Source organism: Penicillium mononematosum (assembly GCF_028829835.1).
Source record: "Penicillium mononematosum strain IBT 11891 chromosome Unknown utg000001l:1.0-4488741.0:1.0-4491989.0, whole genome shotgun sequence".
NCBI lineage: Eukaryota > Fungi > Ascomycota > Eurotiomycetes > Eurotiales > Aspergillaceae > Penicillium > Penicillium mononematosum.
The window spans coordinates 3829892-3844312 of record NW_026643271.1 but is presented as its reverse complement, the minus strand read 5'-3'; the positions used below and the strand labels follow the sequence as shown (position 1 = coordinate 3844312).

The following is a 14421-nucleotide window of genomic DNA, read 5'->3' as shown; positions in this document are numbered from 1 at the left end:
TGTTTAGGAAAGATAGTTGCCTCGGTAGTTAATCAATCTAGTAGTACATCAAGCTTGATCTGCTCCCAGTGCCTCACGAATATGTCTTTTTCTGGTCTTATAGGTGTCTTTTTAGATGTCTAGTTATATAGATATTTTCTTCCTTATACTATCTCGGCCCACATTGCTGGGAGGAAACTCACCAAAAAAGAAGCACTATATATTGAGGAGTCATAATAACAGCGTCGAATTGTCTTGTTGAGTACAGTCTCATGAGGATGCCCAATTTTCACGAAGAGCTATATGTGGAAGAGCGGCACAGACAGGAGAGCCAGCAATCTAGGAACACGATGATACAGTAGTAGCATATCTTAGAACGCGCATTTAAACACGCGAACGAGGCTGCAGTGACAAGCAATTGTAATTACTCATATACATATCACTTATGAACACCTTTATCCGGAGTGGTCTCGAATAGTTGACTAGAGGCCGCCGGTCCTCGGTGAGGATGACCTAGAGGAGTTGTAGAAGAGGTTGTCGCCAGATAGCGTTGGTTATAGCCGGTTGTTATTTCCGCGTTCGCAATGTGGTCTGGAAGCGGGTCAAGGCCACTGTAGTCTTTCATGCTGAGGTCAGTAGACACCATGGCGCCCCGGGTGACCTGAATATCGTCGAAAATTTACTGCTATAAGAGCCGTCGGTTGAGAGGTACAGAATGATGCCTGCAGTGACACAGAGCGCAGTGATGCCGAGTGCAGTGCCGTAGGCGGCCCAGAGAACCGATCGGGTGTAGGTGATGTTGCGGTAAGAGTGGATTGTCACATTCGTGTCTGGCACTGCCTCCACTGTGTAGTTGGGTCTATTATGCATGTTTAGTGCTCTGAGGAGGTTTAGCATGCAGACTGATAGTACATACTGGAACATTTCGGAGCTCATGAGCGAAAACGTGATGTTCTCGAAAAGTACTTCAAGGGCGTCTGATAACCGAGGATAATCTTTTGAAGAATTGACAGATCTCCCCTTCCAATAATCCATGAAGGGATTGGGATCAGATGCTGCTGATGAAAAGATACTCATCTCTTCTGTTTCCATCAATGTTGTTGATAAGACGTTGGAGGTCAGGTTAATCGAATTCACAGCGTTCACTTCAACACCGTTTTTAGGGTACGCGAGATGGGTCATATTGGTACTAATCGAACCAATCAAAAGATTAACAAATGCGTTCATTATAGACTGATAGGACAGAGACTCCATGACCCGAGAATTGTGCACGATCAAATTATTTGTGGACACTTCAGGTTCGTCGAAGTTGGCAGCACCGTGAAGGTAGCCAATTCCGTTGAGAACTGCCTTGTCTGTCACCTGAATTGTCTGGCCACCATTGACGTAGGTAAGATTGGCCTGATACGACGAATTGTGGAGCATACAGCGTAAAATAATTGGATCTTGTACAGCTCCGGCCACGTTCTCCAGGACTTCATCATGTTCGGGGTTTTCCGTAGCATGCGGAAAGACAGCGACAAACAGAGATAGAGGTGATCCTTCACTGAGAGGCTTTTTCTGAGTTGAAAATATTCTACCGCCATCCTTCGGATCCCTAGGAATAGGACCAAGCTCGTACAACCGTTGGGTGAACTTATCACCCCCATTTTGAACGAAAGGAGTGCAATCCGTCAGATTATCTGACTCTCGTGTCCAAGAAAGATATCCGTACCTAGTCAAAGAGTACTCGGGCCCGCTTGGATTTGCTGTCCAATGCGCCTGAGATTGGTTGGTAGCTTGAGCGACATTTTGAGTGATATAAGCGGCAAGAGTCTGGTCCACTTTGTCACAGATAATAGCAGGACCATAAAACTCCATTAACCACGACGAGTTGATAGCTGGGGGCTCTATTGGCAGGATTGTACCTTGTGCCGCGACACTATTGGCAACCCTTTGAATTTCTGTCGTAGGACCTCTATACGCGCTAAGCCACTTGTTCTGCCTACTTGGCTCTGAGAATGGGTTGCTGACAGAAATGAAACTGGCAAAATTCGCGCTCGTAAAATCGACACGAGGGATTCGTTTCAACGCATACTCATTGAAGGGAGCCAAACGCACGCTTAAGGTAGCGGGCGATATGACCGACACCACAGGAAGAAGCCAACAAATTAAAGCAAGAGCCATGCTGATCGGGAAACGCTTCCATAATTGTAGATTGAGAACTGTAAAGCCATTCTTAAGAAGCGAGAGTAGATCGTCGATGATACCGATTCGAGTTCTTCTATTTTGAATAGACTTCCAAACAAACTGATCAAAGACCGTGGAGACCGACACTCCCAGGAAACTCTTCACTAGGAAGGCAAATAATGTACCGACAGACAGATAAACCTGCTGGCTGGATACATTCAAAGATGAATTTATCAACGCGAGCGGCTGGGCGTTTAGCACAGGTTTCCCATTCAAACTCTGATAAAAGGTGTCATGCCCAACAGCAAAGGCGACCGCGACCAGAAGTGAGGACACCATCAGAATCACAGCGGAGCATTTCAAGTTAAAAGGGAACCTCGCCATATTTGGGGGAGCATTTGAGAGAACGGAGAGACAGGATGAGATTGACTGGGCCGATCAGTCTGAGCTTTGGGGGGAGCGACCAGGTTACTCAGTGAGCTGCTCAGGGTCACTCACTCAGGGCGGCGCAGTGACTAACTCACCCTATGATCCACCTAAACAGGGCTCCGAGAGCCGATCACTTCCCGAGGCGGCAGTTTTACCGTCACCTAGAATTCTATAGTCAATAACACATATACTAGCTTTATGAAATCTTCTGCGAAATACGATACGGCGCACTGGCGGCTATACACTGCCGTGGCAGACGGAGTGTCTAAAACACCCAGCTAGAAGTATCACTGTCCCATGTTGACCAGTTGAGCTTTTCAGGTATCTTGACCAAACCAAACCAAGAAACTCAAGTTCAGACCAGGGCATGGGTTTGAAGCCCATCCTCGGAACCCAACCATGAAGCTACGATTCATGTTAGTGGACATAGGCTTGCGTGGGAATACTACCAAAGGAGTCATACAGAGTGTTGGATGTGGAATCCCAAACCAGGTTGCGGCCGCCAGCAAAAAGAGGCTGATACCCCAAACGCTCAATCTTGCTAAGGGCGATCCACATTTAGTATGTATATATGCTAGGTAGAGTAAAGGCAGGTGGCGGGGTATTGACTTACGAAAGTGTCACTTTGAGTCGCGGATCCTCCTACGATCGGCTTGGTCGAGCTTCCAGAACGCTTCTGATCCTAGCTGGTCACCCAGCTGTGTACCGGGGACTTCCTCCCAGGCTAAGGATACTAGAAATCAGCCGGGGACAAGCCTTCCCTCCGGCTCTCATCCACTCGGTGATGTTAAGCTGCACGCAGGTGAGGCAGAACAGGAACTGCGAGATCGACACAGAGAGCTGAGAGCGGACATGGTGCCGTCCACCTCCACTGGAGATGAGCTGCTGATCAGGCATCGTGCGACTGAGCTAAAAAAAAAACAAAGGAAGATGTCAGCCCCCGACCCATCCTGTTGTTCTCTGCTCCATCCTAGGAGGCGAGGCGTGACGTCGGAGTTCTTTTCGTCAGTTCCTTGTATGCTATTAGCTCTTAGGGGATCCACTTCGGTTTTGCCTGACGGACACAAATGTCCGGGTTATCAATTTCAGTCTCAAAGTGCGGAATCTGCATCTAAATGCGGATGTATGCGGTCTGAGCTTTGTCGTTCCAGTTTTGGCAGCGATACTTAATGTAGGTATAGAGACCCCGTCGTCACTCTCGTCAAAATGAGAGAAATGAGAGAGATAAGGGAAATCCGAGAGAAATGTAACAAGCATTTGAAGGCTGACGCTTCCGTTATAGGCATACGGAAGAGATATATGTATAGAGAGAGAGGGAAGAAAATAAAGAAAGGACGAAGAAGTTTATATAGTAGGAAAAATCCAGAAGCAAACAAATCAAAGATAATACCTAGGTATGTATATATGTGGCTATAACTAATCTAATAAATAACTCGTGGACATTTCCCTGATAAATACTTATAGTCGTGTGGACTAGCAGCCTGAGAACACATCCGTATCACTAAGGTTATATAATATCTGTGATTATACTACGGATGTTAAGACATCTAAAGCATATATTGACGCCTAAGACACGTAAACACGCGAAAGCAATGCTAAAAGACGGACACGAGATGCAAGCGTTTCAAGCTGTCACCGGTTCTTTAATTTTGCCTCAATCTACTCGCTTATTCTCTTCTCTTCCCTCCTTAAATCGAGGCTTCAGTTGTAGATCCAGTTAAGCTTGTTATTGGCCGAACTCAAATCCACTTATTTTTTTACCAAGGCAATACTATCCGTCCACGGGTGGATAGATACGAACCTTGGAAGTTACGATGCTACTCCGTATATTGTACGGAGTAGACTTAAGCCGATCGTGGAATGTGGGTCCCAACTTTCTACGCGTTAGCATGCTGACCTTGGCTAGGATGAAGTTGTGGAAGGAAAATGCTACCTAGGTAACTATTCATCATTACCAAAGTCACGTAAAGGTTAAAAAGATCAACATTGTCGGATTTAAGATTATCGCCGAAAACGAAATTGGCTACACTACTAAATCCGACCATTCGGTGTTACCTGTTTGGCTTCCAGTCTTTGTAAACCTCTTTCGACCTGTCATTCAAAAGTGCTCCAAAAACTATTCCTCTTTGAATATCTGTCCTTGAACCGTCATGTCTACCCCCGAATCTTCTTATCTCTCTCTTCAGGGTAGCACGGCTATCGTAACCGGGGGTTCTCGAGGTATCGGCGCAGACATTGCAATCGAACTCGGACGACGCGGGGCCGATGTAAGCTCTTTCCGTATTGAATCTTCCCAATTTACTATCTGAGGCTAACAGACCTCCAGGTCATACTCATATACTCCGCTCCTAGCAGCGAACACTTAGCCCAATGCATCGCCGAGAGAATCACCTCACTCCGTCACCATCCCATAGCCCTCTGCATCCGCGGTGATCTCGTCGACTGTCAGACCCCGAGTACTATCGTAGATACGGCTATCAACTGGCTCCGAGCGAACGGGAAGGAGGAGAAGATCCATATCCTCGTCAACAACGCAGGGGTGGAACTTGCAAAGTCCTTAGGTGACATCACACCCGGGGATTTCGCCTCGGTATACGACGTGAATGTGCGCGGGACGCTGCTCATGACTCAGGCCGTCTTACCCTACCTGGCGACCAATGGCCGCATCATCAATCTCTCGTCGGTAGGCGCTCGGGCGGCGTTCGCAAACCTCTCAGTATACTGTTCGTCGAAAGCGGCGATCGAGGGGCTGACAAGGTGCTGGGCTGCCGAACTTGGGCGCAACGGCACGACTGTCAACGCTGTCAGCCCTGGGCCTGTCCAATCTCAGATGCTGGATCACATCCCGCAGGAGCTGGTGGAGGCGCAGAAGAAGGCGACGCCGATAGAGCATCGTGTCGGAACTACGGAGGAAGTGGCGGACATTGTGGCGTGGCTGGCAAGCAAGGAAAGTAGGTGGGTTACAGGGCAGACGATTAGTGCAAGCGGTGGATGGGCTGTGTACTGAATGATGAATGTACGAAGAACTATATAATAGCCTATAGCCTGAGACAACAAATTCATATCATTAGAGGCGTTATAGTATGTGATATCTGTGATCATAACTATTACAGATGTTAAGACATCTTAAGGCATATATTGACGCCTGAGACACGCAAACACGCGAAAGCAATTCTGAAAGGCGGACACGAGATGCAAGGATTTCAAGCCTGTGTAACTCGGTAAATTTGCCTGATCAATCTAGTCCCTGATTCTCTTGAAATATTTTCTTAAATCGAGGCTTCATCCGTAGACCCAGTTAAACTTCGATGTTAAGCTTGTTATTGGCCGAACTCAAATCCACCCCCTTCAAAAGCCAAGCAGACATTCCGACCTCTCATTTTCCGTCTCTGTCTACTTTCTATATCTATTTTTTCTAGGTGATATTAACAGTCTAGACCTGGTCAACACTCTCAGGGGCTCTGCAACCATGCCCAGTCCTCCATCCCACCCATACTACCCCCTCGACGCCAATGTTGTGGGTTATGAGCCCAACCAGGCCCCAGTGTTACAGCTTCTCGTCTCTGCCGGTGGGGCATGTACTGTTCTTCTTAGTGTGACTTTCGCGTTGGCCAGCTATGTGAAACCAAAACTGCGCGTGGCGGATCGAATCGCCATTCTGTGGTTTGTGCTCTGTAAGACGCCAATCGAGAAAAGATCAATTTGAAGGCTGAATATTGACAATGGGGTTATATAGCTGGGACTTTGCACTGCTTCTTCGAGGGATATTTTATGGTCCACCATAACCATATGGCTTCTGCCCAAGATCTATTTGGGCAACTATGGAAAGAATATGCTCTATCGGATTCCCGGTATATGACCTCGGACACGTTGGTGTTGTGTATGGAGACAATGACCGTGGTGAGTCCCACCACTATATACAAAGCCAACAGGATTCACCGCTGATTCCCACAAAGCTCTTGTGGGGACCATTGTGCTTTGTTGTTGCATACTTGACCGCAACCAGGCATTCTCTGCGCCACCCAATCCAGGTCATTGTGTGCATGAGCCATCTGTACGGCGACATGCTGTATTATGCGACCAGCTTGTTTGACGAGTATGTCCACGGGCGACCATATTCCCGACCGGAGCCGTATTATTTTTGGCTGTATTACTTTTTGATGAACTTCATCTGGATTGTTGTCCCCGCGTGTATGTGTAGTTCCCGGGATCCATGGATGTCCATTATAAGCTGACTCTGTATAATAGACTATCTCTACCGGAGCATTTCCACCATCTCGGCTGCACTCAAACAGTCGGAAAAGGACAAGACTAAGTAACACCTCTTTCGTCATTTCTGGAATAGTGGCGGGTCGAGGCGCAGTGGAGCATCGGGCTAGAACTGTGTTGGCGCGAAATATTAAGGGAATTTGGTGTTGGGATTGAGGAGATGCGATGGTCAGAAGGGGGGAATTGGTCAATGTATATAGTATATAGAATCATATAATAGCCCTACAGGATGACCTAACGAGGTTATTTCAAATTAATCCATTCATATTCCAGTAATATCTACTCCGTAGGTGTTAATAGACTTGGTATCCCACACCAAGTACCCTATGACGCTTATGCACAAGGGGGGGCCACCTGACGCGCAACCCGATATTAACCAATATTGTGTCTCCCAGAAGTGATTTACTTTTCATTTTTCAGAGGTCATTTCCAATACTCACCAGATCAAATCACGGGGGACTTAAATAAGGAGCCTACAATATACTCCGTAGGTTGATCCGATCTGGTTTCCCGGCAACCAACTTAGTGCGGGAGGGGGAGGCTTATCGCTGGTCAGCCGCTCAACCTTCCAAGAGGGTCTGACGCATTTGTTTATGATCCCTGAAGGATTTTCCTGCGATCGTCGAAAAAGCAAATGCTCCAAATTTGTTAATCCTTGGGGGCTTTGGTAAGTAACTACTGTGTCGAAGTCAAACAAACCCCCCGTGTTTTTCTCGGGTACCTGCTTTTGACAACAATACCTCGATGAGAGCTCCCTACTAAATGTCGGCCTCTGTTTTGCTCTCTAGGTACCGATGCCATCTCCTGCGACGACACAACGTCCCTCCAATCGTGGAGGAACTGCGAAACCCACGTCAAAACCGCTGGATATCGGAGAGCCGCTAGGGCTACACGACACGAACACGGTACGCTCGAGAGTGCGGAAATGGCAACAACAAGGCGGCGGGGTCGTAACGGTAGACGACCCCTATGCTGAGGATGAGGAAAATGACGCGAAGCCAAAACCAAAGCCTGCTAAGGTCAAGGTGGGGAAGCTGGACAAGCTAGACAAGCTGGAAAAGCCGAACAATGACAAACCCCCGACCACAAGGAAGCGCAGTCACAGCACGCCCCGCAAGCGTGTGGTGAGCGACGAGCATTGGAAACGAACGCGAAGTCGAGCCTCAACCCAGTCTTCGTCGCGTAACCTACCTCCACCTAAGCGCATAGCCGAATATACCACAAACGAAGGGCAGCCTAGGTCTTCACGGGGAAGACACGACAAAAACGACCTCGAAGATGAGAAAGGTCGCGATCGTCCCCGATCTCAGGTAAAAGGAGGCGCTGGGGCGAGGTCCAAATCTCCTACGCGAGACACCAAGTCCGCGGGTGCACGACAGAACATCGATACCATCACCGAGAGCGACTATGAGTCGGACCATCCCGGGTCTGTGGAACCTTCGGAGCTCCCGGACAGACTCAGAACGCACTCCCCTCCTCCTGAGGATGCATGGGCAGCAAGCGAGGCGGATTTCTCTGAGCTGTCAAGGAGACGCAAGCGCGGCCCAGCAAAGCCTCCCAAAGGTGGTATATTCGCACACATGATCGACGAGTCGAGGAAAATGTTCGGGATACCAGAACCCGAACCGCCGCGACCTACGCCTACGCCGACTACGGGCCGTGGAGCCAAAATCGAGGCATGGCTTTCTGACACACCGGATCCTTTTCTGGATGAAGCCGTATCTAAGAGTGATATGCCAGCTCCTTTGGATCTGAAATCAGGCCGAGCCAGACGATCTCAAAAACTTACGGACGGAGAGCTACAACCTGGGACTGAATCCGAACCATCAACGATCAGTGAGCGCCCAAAGACCTCCGAGTCACGCCCAAAGAGTGCTGTAAGTAGGCATTCCAAAGGAAAGGACAGCTCTTCTTCAATCGACAAAACACCAAAGGCACAAGATCGCGAGATAGCCTCAGAGTCGAAGCGGGCTAGCATCGATAAGATTTCCAAGTCATCTGTCAGGAGCAAAGAGGACCACCATGTCGGCGACAAGCCTTATGAGGATAGTCTCGCGCCCTCGGAGTCCGATTTACAGCCATTTTCTGACAACGGCTCTGAAGTATCGGGTCTTAATCCACCTGTACCGCTTGGCCGTAAGAAGCCATTCCCGGCCACCGGTTACCATCGCTTATCAACGATTGCTTCCACGGACACGTTGAGCACCACTCTGACAGAGGGAACTGAGCACGTACCCAAGTCTACCCCCACCGAAAAGCCTAAATCGAAACTTGTGGAGGAAGCAGAAGAAGCAGAAAAGGACGACCAGTTCGATCCGGACTCGTTACCTGTGGTCTCCTCGCAACTGAAAAGACGGCTTACGACTCACAATGACCTCATGTCTGTACTATCTGTTTCGGCTTCGCGGAGCAGAAGCACCCGGTCGAATCGGAGTATTCGCACCAACAAAAGCCGACTGGCCCATGCGACAGTTGAAGATTTGCTCTATGAGCTTTCGGGTGATGAGACGAAGTATATGCGCGAGCTGAAAACACTTGTCGGGGGTGTGATTCCGGTCCTCTTGACTTGCGTGTTGTCCCGTTCTGATTCGGCTATTGCTGCAGGTCTGTTTCGACCGTCTTTGGACCCTCAGGACGACGTGAACTTCTCGAAGCCAATTGTCAATATGGGAGTGGCGATCGAGCGCCTCAAGAACCTGCACAAGCGAATCCCGCAGGATAACGCGGATGCACTGCTTACATGGGCGCAAGGTGCCCAGAGAGTCTACCGCGAGTACTTGAAGGCGTGGCGCCTTGGATTCAAAGATGTCATTGTCAACCTGGCTCCTTTAGAAGAAGATGAAGTCACGAATGATGCCGACACAAAGAGCCTAGATGAAGGCTTGGAGCGAGATGAAAACGGCGACTTCGTAGACAGCGACGGGGAGAAGGTCGACGTGGCTTATCTGCTGAAACGTCCGTTAGTACGTCTTAAGTACCTGGCAAAGAGTTTCAAGGGTATCAATATGCTGGAGCCGTCCCCAAAGGCTGAAGAAACCGCTGCCGCCTATCAAAGCCTTGTTATCGATGCCCGAAAACGCGTCCGAGATGAAAGAGCGAGGTTGGAAGATGATTCTGCTGCCAGTATCGACCCAACACGCACAAGAGACCCGATGACCTTGGGCGTCCTGCACGGGATCGGCATTGACCAGACTCGCCATGTCCGAGCTCGCGATTTCTTCAATCTATCTTTGTATCACTCAAGTGGACAACTTGTGGATTGTCGGGCCGAGCTTTTATATCGAGACAATCCCTCGAGCAAGGGGCCTGGAGGTGATCTTTTGATTTGCGAAATTGATCATTCAGATCGCTGGCTTCTTTTCCCTCCCATGGACCTAAGATGTGTTTCAGCCCGCAAGGGAGAATCGAAGCATGAGATCGTGGTCATGCTGCGCAGCGCTCCCGGAGATGAAACCAAGTACTGGCAAGAATTGATCTCGCTCCGCATTGACGAAGAAGAAGTTGGCGCTGAGTGGGTCTCATTGCTCGGATCGGACCCTATTCCACCATCAATTTGTCGAAGCCAGAGCTTCATCAGCCGAGCGAAGCAGAACAAGGCTCGGAAGCCCCCTGCCATTGGTTCTCCGCCCAGGCCAAATGATGTTGATGTCCCCATCGGCGAGAAGGCAGCCGGTAAACGACGCTCATGGCCCCCCAAAGAGCACTCGTCTGAGCCAAGTACGGTCGGCTCTGTTACTGATGCTAGGAGCTCTTTGTCCTCGATCGTCACTCGGGAGACTGATTATACCACTGGAGGATCTGACCTGTCTCCCAAGCCAATTCGCTCCGATCTACCTCTTCTGCCTTCTACAGCTCCCAGGAGCTCGCCAAGTAGCCCGGAAAAGACTCCCACCGGACTCAAACGATCCAAGGCGAAGAGGCTTTCTCGCTATGGTGACAGCCCGGCTTCCGAGGCTGCCTCGCAGCACACTGTTGTATCCGATAAAGCACCCGAACACAGCGCACCTGCGGTTGTTTCTCCTCAAACCTTAAGCACGCCAACGGGAGGTAGATTCTATGGCGAAAAGGAGGAATCCTCAACCAGGGCATCACCGAGAGAAAAGTCGCGTTCGAGGATTCCTCAACCTCAGAAGACCCCTGTCAGGGACCCCGAGCCGGAGTCTCCTAGAGTTTCATCTGTTCCCTCAGCAACTCTCCCATTGATTCCCAAAATCCGAACTTCTAGCAGCCAAACTCACCTTACTACACCCACAAGCATCGGCCCCGAAGATGAGGAAGATTACCCTCCACTTGAATGCTTGCCCAAGCAAGAAGTCCCAGAGACACCAACGAGAACTAGGAGAAGGAAGTCTCGAAGACGGCCGAAGGATGACGATAGTCCTCCCCCTCCCCCGCCTCATCGCTCGCCTAGCCCTGCCAATGGCAAGCGCTCAACTCCCCCAGTCCTCACTTCCAGTAGTGGTGGACTCAAGCGACGTGGCTCTTCCCCCCTGAAGCACGAATATGAACCCTCTACAGCTTCAGACTACTCAGAAACCGACTCGGACGCCTCGACAGTGCGCCACTATTCCTACTCATCATCCGAATACTCAAGATCAGGTGGCTTTACTGACTCAGAAGATGATTACTCCTCGATGTCTGAAGATGAAGAATATGTTACTCCCAAGCCAAAAGCACCAGACGCGGATACCGACGCCAGTTCGCTGTCACCTTCTAATTCTGTGTCGCAGAGTGGCTATCGTTCTGTGCCGGTACAGCCCAACAAGACTAACAAGACTATTGCGTCTGTCTTTGCCTGGTCTGACAAAGGCAGCTGGGAGCCTTTGCTTCCTGACGAATGTAGCATCATCGTTGGTCCTGGCCTGATCGAGGCCTTCGCCTTGGGCTCTGAGCCTGATGAGAACTTGGATTCTGTATCATCAAGGCCGCTCATCTCCCTTGAATTGACACCACTCGTTCCTATTCGCCGCGGCACAGCCATCGATATCAGCATTCGCTCTCCTCCCACTGAGCGATCCAAGATCACATCTAGCAACAACATCATGTTCCGGTCACGCAACCCTGACGAATGTGACGCCCTATATGGTCTAATCAACCAATCAAGAATCAATAACCCAACCTATATCGCGCTCCAGAACGCCCGCGGTCCATTCAACGGCCATGTCTCTACCTTTGAACCTGCCCCCAAATCCGGCGGAGGCCTGTTTGGCTGGCCCCGCCGCAGAAAGAGCTATCGCGCGTCGAGCTCCCCGCGCTCTTTAGCTGAAGGATCCGAAAGCAGCGTGGGAACCATGAGCAGCGCTTTCTCCGCCCTGAAACGCTTCGGGAACAGCAGCAAAATGTTCAACATTGCCCGCTCGACCGTCGAATCCCGCACTGGCCGCGAAGGCAGCATCTACTCCGGCTCCGGTGATTCCGGCAACGGGCTATCCTCTAACTCGGGCATAGGCCGCATCGCCGCAGCGGTCAAAGGCGCCGACGGAATCGGTCTCTCAAACGCCAAGGTGCGCCTGTACGCACGCGAATCCGCCTCCAAGTGGCGCGACATGGGCGCCGCCCGTATGACCATCATGCCCGCACCACCCAAGAACCCCTCCCGCCCTGGTACTGGCGTCAGCGGCCGCAGCGAAAACAGCTCCCCGCAGGGTGATAATGACAATGCAAGCGGTACTTCACCTCCCGCATCAGGGTCCGCCTCCCCACGCGGCGCCATCTCGACCGAGAAGCGCATCGTCATCCGTGGCAAGACACGCGGCGAGACCCTCCTCGATGTCTGCCTTGGCGAGAACGCCTTTGAGCGTATCGCCCGCACGGGAATTGCAGTCTCCATTCGCGAGGAGAATGAAGACGCCTCCATCGCGCAGAAGGGTGGTGTTGCTACTGGCTCTGGCAAGATATTTATGATTCAAATGAAAAGTGAGGCTGAGGCAGCTTATACCTTCGGGCTTGTTGGCAAGCTCAGGTATTGATGAGTGATGTGATGAGTTGATGTTGGGATTGGGATTGGGTACGGGGTATGGATATGGGGCATGGGGGGTGTATTGTTGGCTTTTTTCTCTCCTTTTACTTTTCCTTTTCTAGTTAACTTTTACATATCTTCGATCATTATTAGTTCTTTCCTTTTGTACATTTAGACTCAACTGAATGATATCCGGGCTGTGGAATAATGCAATCGTGCCCAACCTATCCCTCTTCTCCGTCCGTTGTTGTATAGTAATATATTTTGAGGCCTATAACTTCATACATATACTAAGCCCTTCCTTTTGGATACTATTGCTCGACGAATTTAGCTCTGCTTGTTCGTTTGAGGTCTATTGATGTCATTTAAATCTTATATATACATGTATAATATAGTCCAAATAAATGAAAATGTATCACAATGCATCGTCCCAAATGCCATTCCAACACTCCAACATAGAGCTGTCTAACTCTTTATTTCCGGCCCATTAGTCTTTTTGAAAACATACCCAACCAAGTTACACTCATCCTTCAGCATAGAAACCAGCACATCGTCATCAATGGCAGCTTCAAGTTCATCATCTTCAACCCCAACCCCAACATTTGAATCGGACTCAGCTGCAAGCAGAGTTGGGTCAATGTGCGAGTACTGAGCCAAAGACTGGTGCATCTTATCTTTTTGACTCTTAGTATCGCCCTCTTTCTTCGTACCCTTCTTTCCCTTCCCAACCATCTTAGCACGATAAGTGCCGTCACGGATAGATTGCTCTTGTTTCTCCATATCGACCTCGGAAGCTTTAACAAGAGTACAAGGTTTCGGCAGCGAGTCATCCGAATCATCAAGGTCAGAAGGCGGATCCGATAAATCATCAACCTCAGATCCACCCCCACCATCGACAGTAGCAGGCGTCACAGCCCCAGACGAAGAAGCCTCAGAGCCAGCCTGAACTCCCCGTCCACCACAGCGACAACCCAACAACTCATGAGTCTGACAAGCCCTGTCCTCATCAAGCCTGAACAAATCCCTCAGCTCGGCCGCCGAGAACTGCGTCCCACCGTTACTGCTACTCTTCTCTTGCATAACACTATCCGCAAGACCAAGCTTGGTAACCTGTCTCTGCCAGATCCTCTCCTCGAGACTGCCCTTAAGCAGAATACGGTAGATACGACAAGGTCGTTTCTGGCCGTCGCGGTGGATGCGCGCCATGGCCTGGATATCCGTTGCCGGGTTCCAGTCTACATCGAAGAGGATGAGACGGCTTGCGCCAATCAGGTTGAGACCCGTTCCGCCTGCTTTTGCGGATAGAAGGAAGGCGAAGCAGGAGCTTGCTGGGAGACGGTTGAAGTCGTCTACCAGGCCTTGTCGTTTCTGGGCTGGTGTGCTGCCGTCGAGGCGGAGGTAGGGGAGGCCTAGGGAGGTGAGGAGGGTTGCGAGGAGGGAGAGGGTTGAGGTGTAGTTTGAGACGAGGACTATTTTCTCGTCTGTTTTGCTGCGCATGGTGTCGAGGAGTTGGTCGAGAACGCGGATTTTTGCGCTGGAGGAGGGGGATAGGTGGCGGTGGAGAGGTTGGGGGATGGAGGCGATGAGGGCGGTCATTGTTTCGTTGGGGGTGCCGT

At 50.2% G+C, this 14421-nt stretch overlaps 6 protein-coding genes across 6 annotated transcripts; 3 read left to right on the top strand and 3 right to left on the bottom strand.

Moving 5' to 3' along the window:
• Window positions 1–418: 418 nt before the first annotated feature.
• On the bottom strand, window positions 419–2532 carry N7519_001461 (uncharacterized protein; the record flags this gene model as incomplete). The annotated part of the gene is made up of 3 exons (XM_057288239.1): window positions 419–597; window positions 663–838; window positions 896–2532. The coding sequence occupies 3 exons, from the start codon at window positions 2530–2532 to the stop codon at window positions 419–421; spliced, it is 1992 nt and encodes a 663-aa protein (XP_057154322.1).
• Window positions 2533–3267: 735 nt separating this feature from the next.
• Window positions 3268–3474, bottom strand: N7519_001460 (uncharacterized protein; the record flags this gene model as incomplete). The annotated part of the gene is made up of 1 exon (XM_057288238.1): window positions 3268–3474. The coding sequence occupies one exon, from the start codon at window positions 3472–3474 to the stop codon at window positions 3268–3270; it is 207 nt and encodes a 68-aa protein (XP_057154321.1).
• Window positions 3475–4727: 1253 nt separating this feature from the next.
• Window positions 4728–5584, top strand: N7519_001459 (SDR family NAD(P)-dependent oxidoreductase; the record flags this gene model as incomplete). Its single annotated transcript, XM_057288237.1, has 2 exons — window positions 4728–4844; window positions 4904–5584. 2 exons carry the CDS (start codon window positions 4728–4730, stop codon window positions 5582–5584), a joined length of 798 nt encoding a protein of 265 aa, XP_057154320.1.
• A 462-nt stretch (window positions 5585–6046) lies between these two features.
• N7519_001458 (EXPERA domain-containing protein) lies at window positions 6047–6896 on the top strand (the record flags this gene model as incomplete). Its single annotated transcript, XM_057288236.1, has 4 exons — window positions 6047–6251; window positions 6314–6477; window positions 6534–6768; window positions 6826–6896. The coding sequence occupies 4 exons, from the start codon at window positions 6047–6049 to the stop codon at window positions 6894–6896; spliced, it is 675 nt and encodes a 224-aa protein (XP_057154319.1).
• Window positions 6897–7640: 744 nt separating this feature from the next.
• On the top strand, window positions 7641–12815 carry N7519_001457 (uncharacterized protein; the record flags this gene model as incomplete). Its single annotated transcript, XM_057288235.1, has 1 exon — window positions 7641–12815. The coding sequence occupies one exon, from the start codon at window positions 7641–7643 to the stop codon at window positions 12813–12815; it is 5175 nt and encodes a 1724-aa protein (XP_057154318.1).
• Window positions 12816–13270: 455 nt separating this feature from the next.
• On the bottom strand, window positions 13271–14401 carry N7519_001456 (C-terminal helicase domain-containing protein; the record flags this gene model as incomplete). The annotated part of the gene is made up of 1 exon (XM_057288234.1): window positions 13271–14401. One exon carries the CDS (start codon window positions 14399–14401, stop codon window positions 13271–13273), a length of 1131 nt encoding a protein of 376 aa, XP_057154317.1.
• Window positions 14402–14421: the final 20 nt, after the last annotated feature.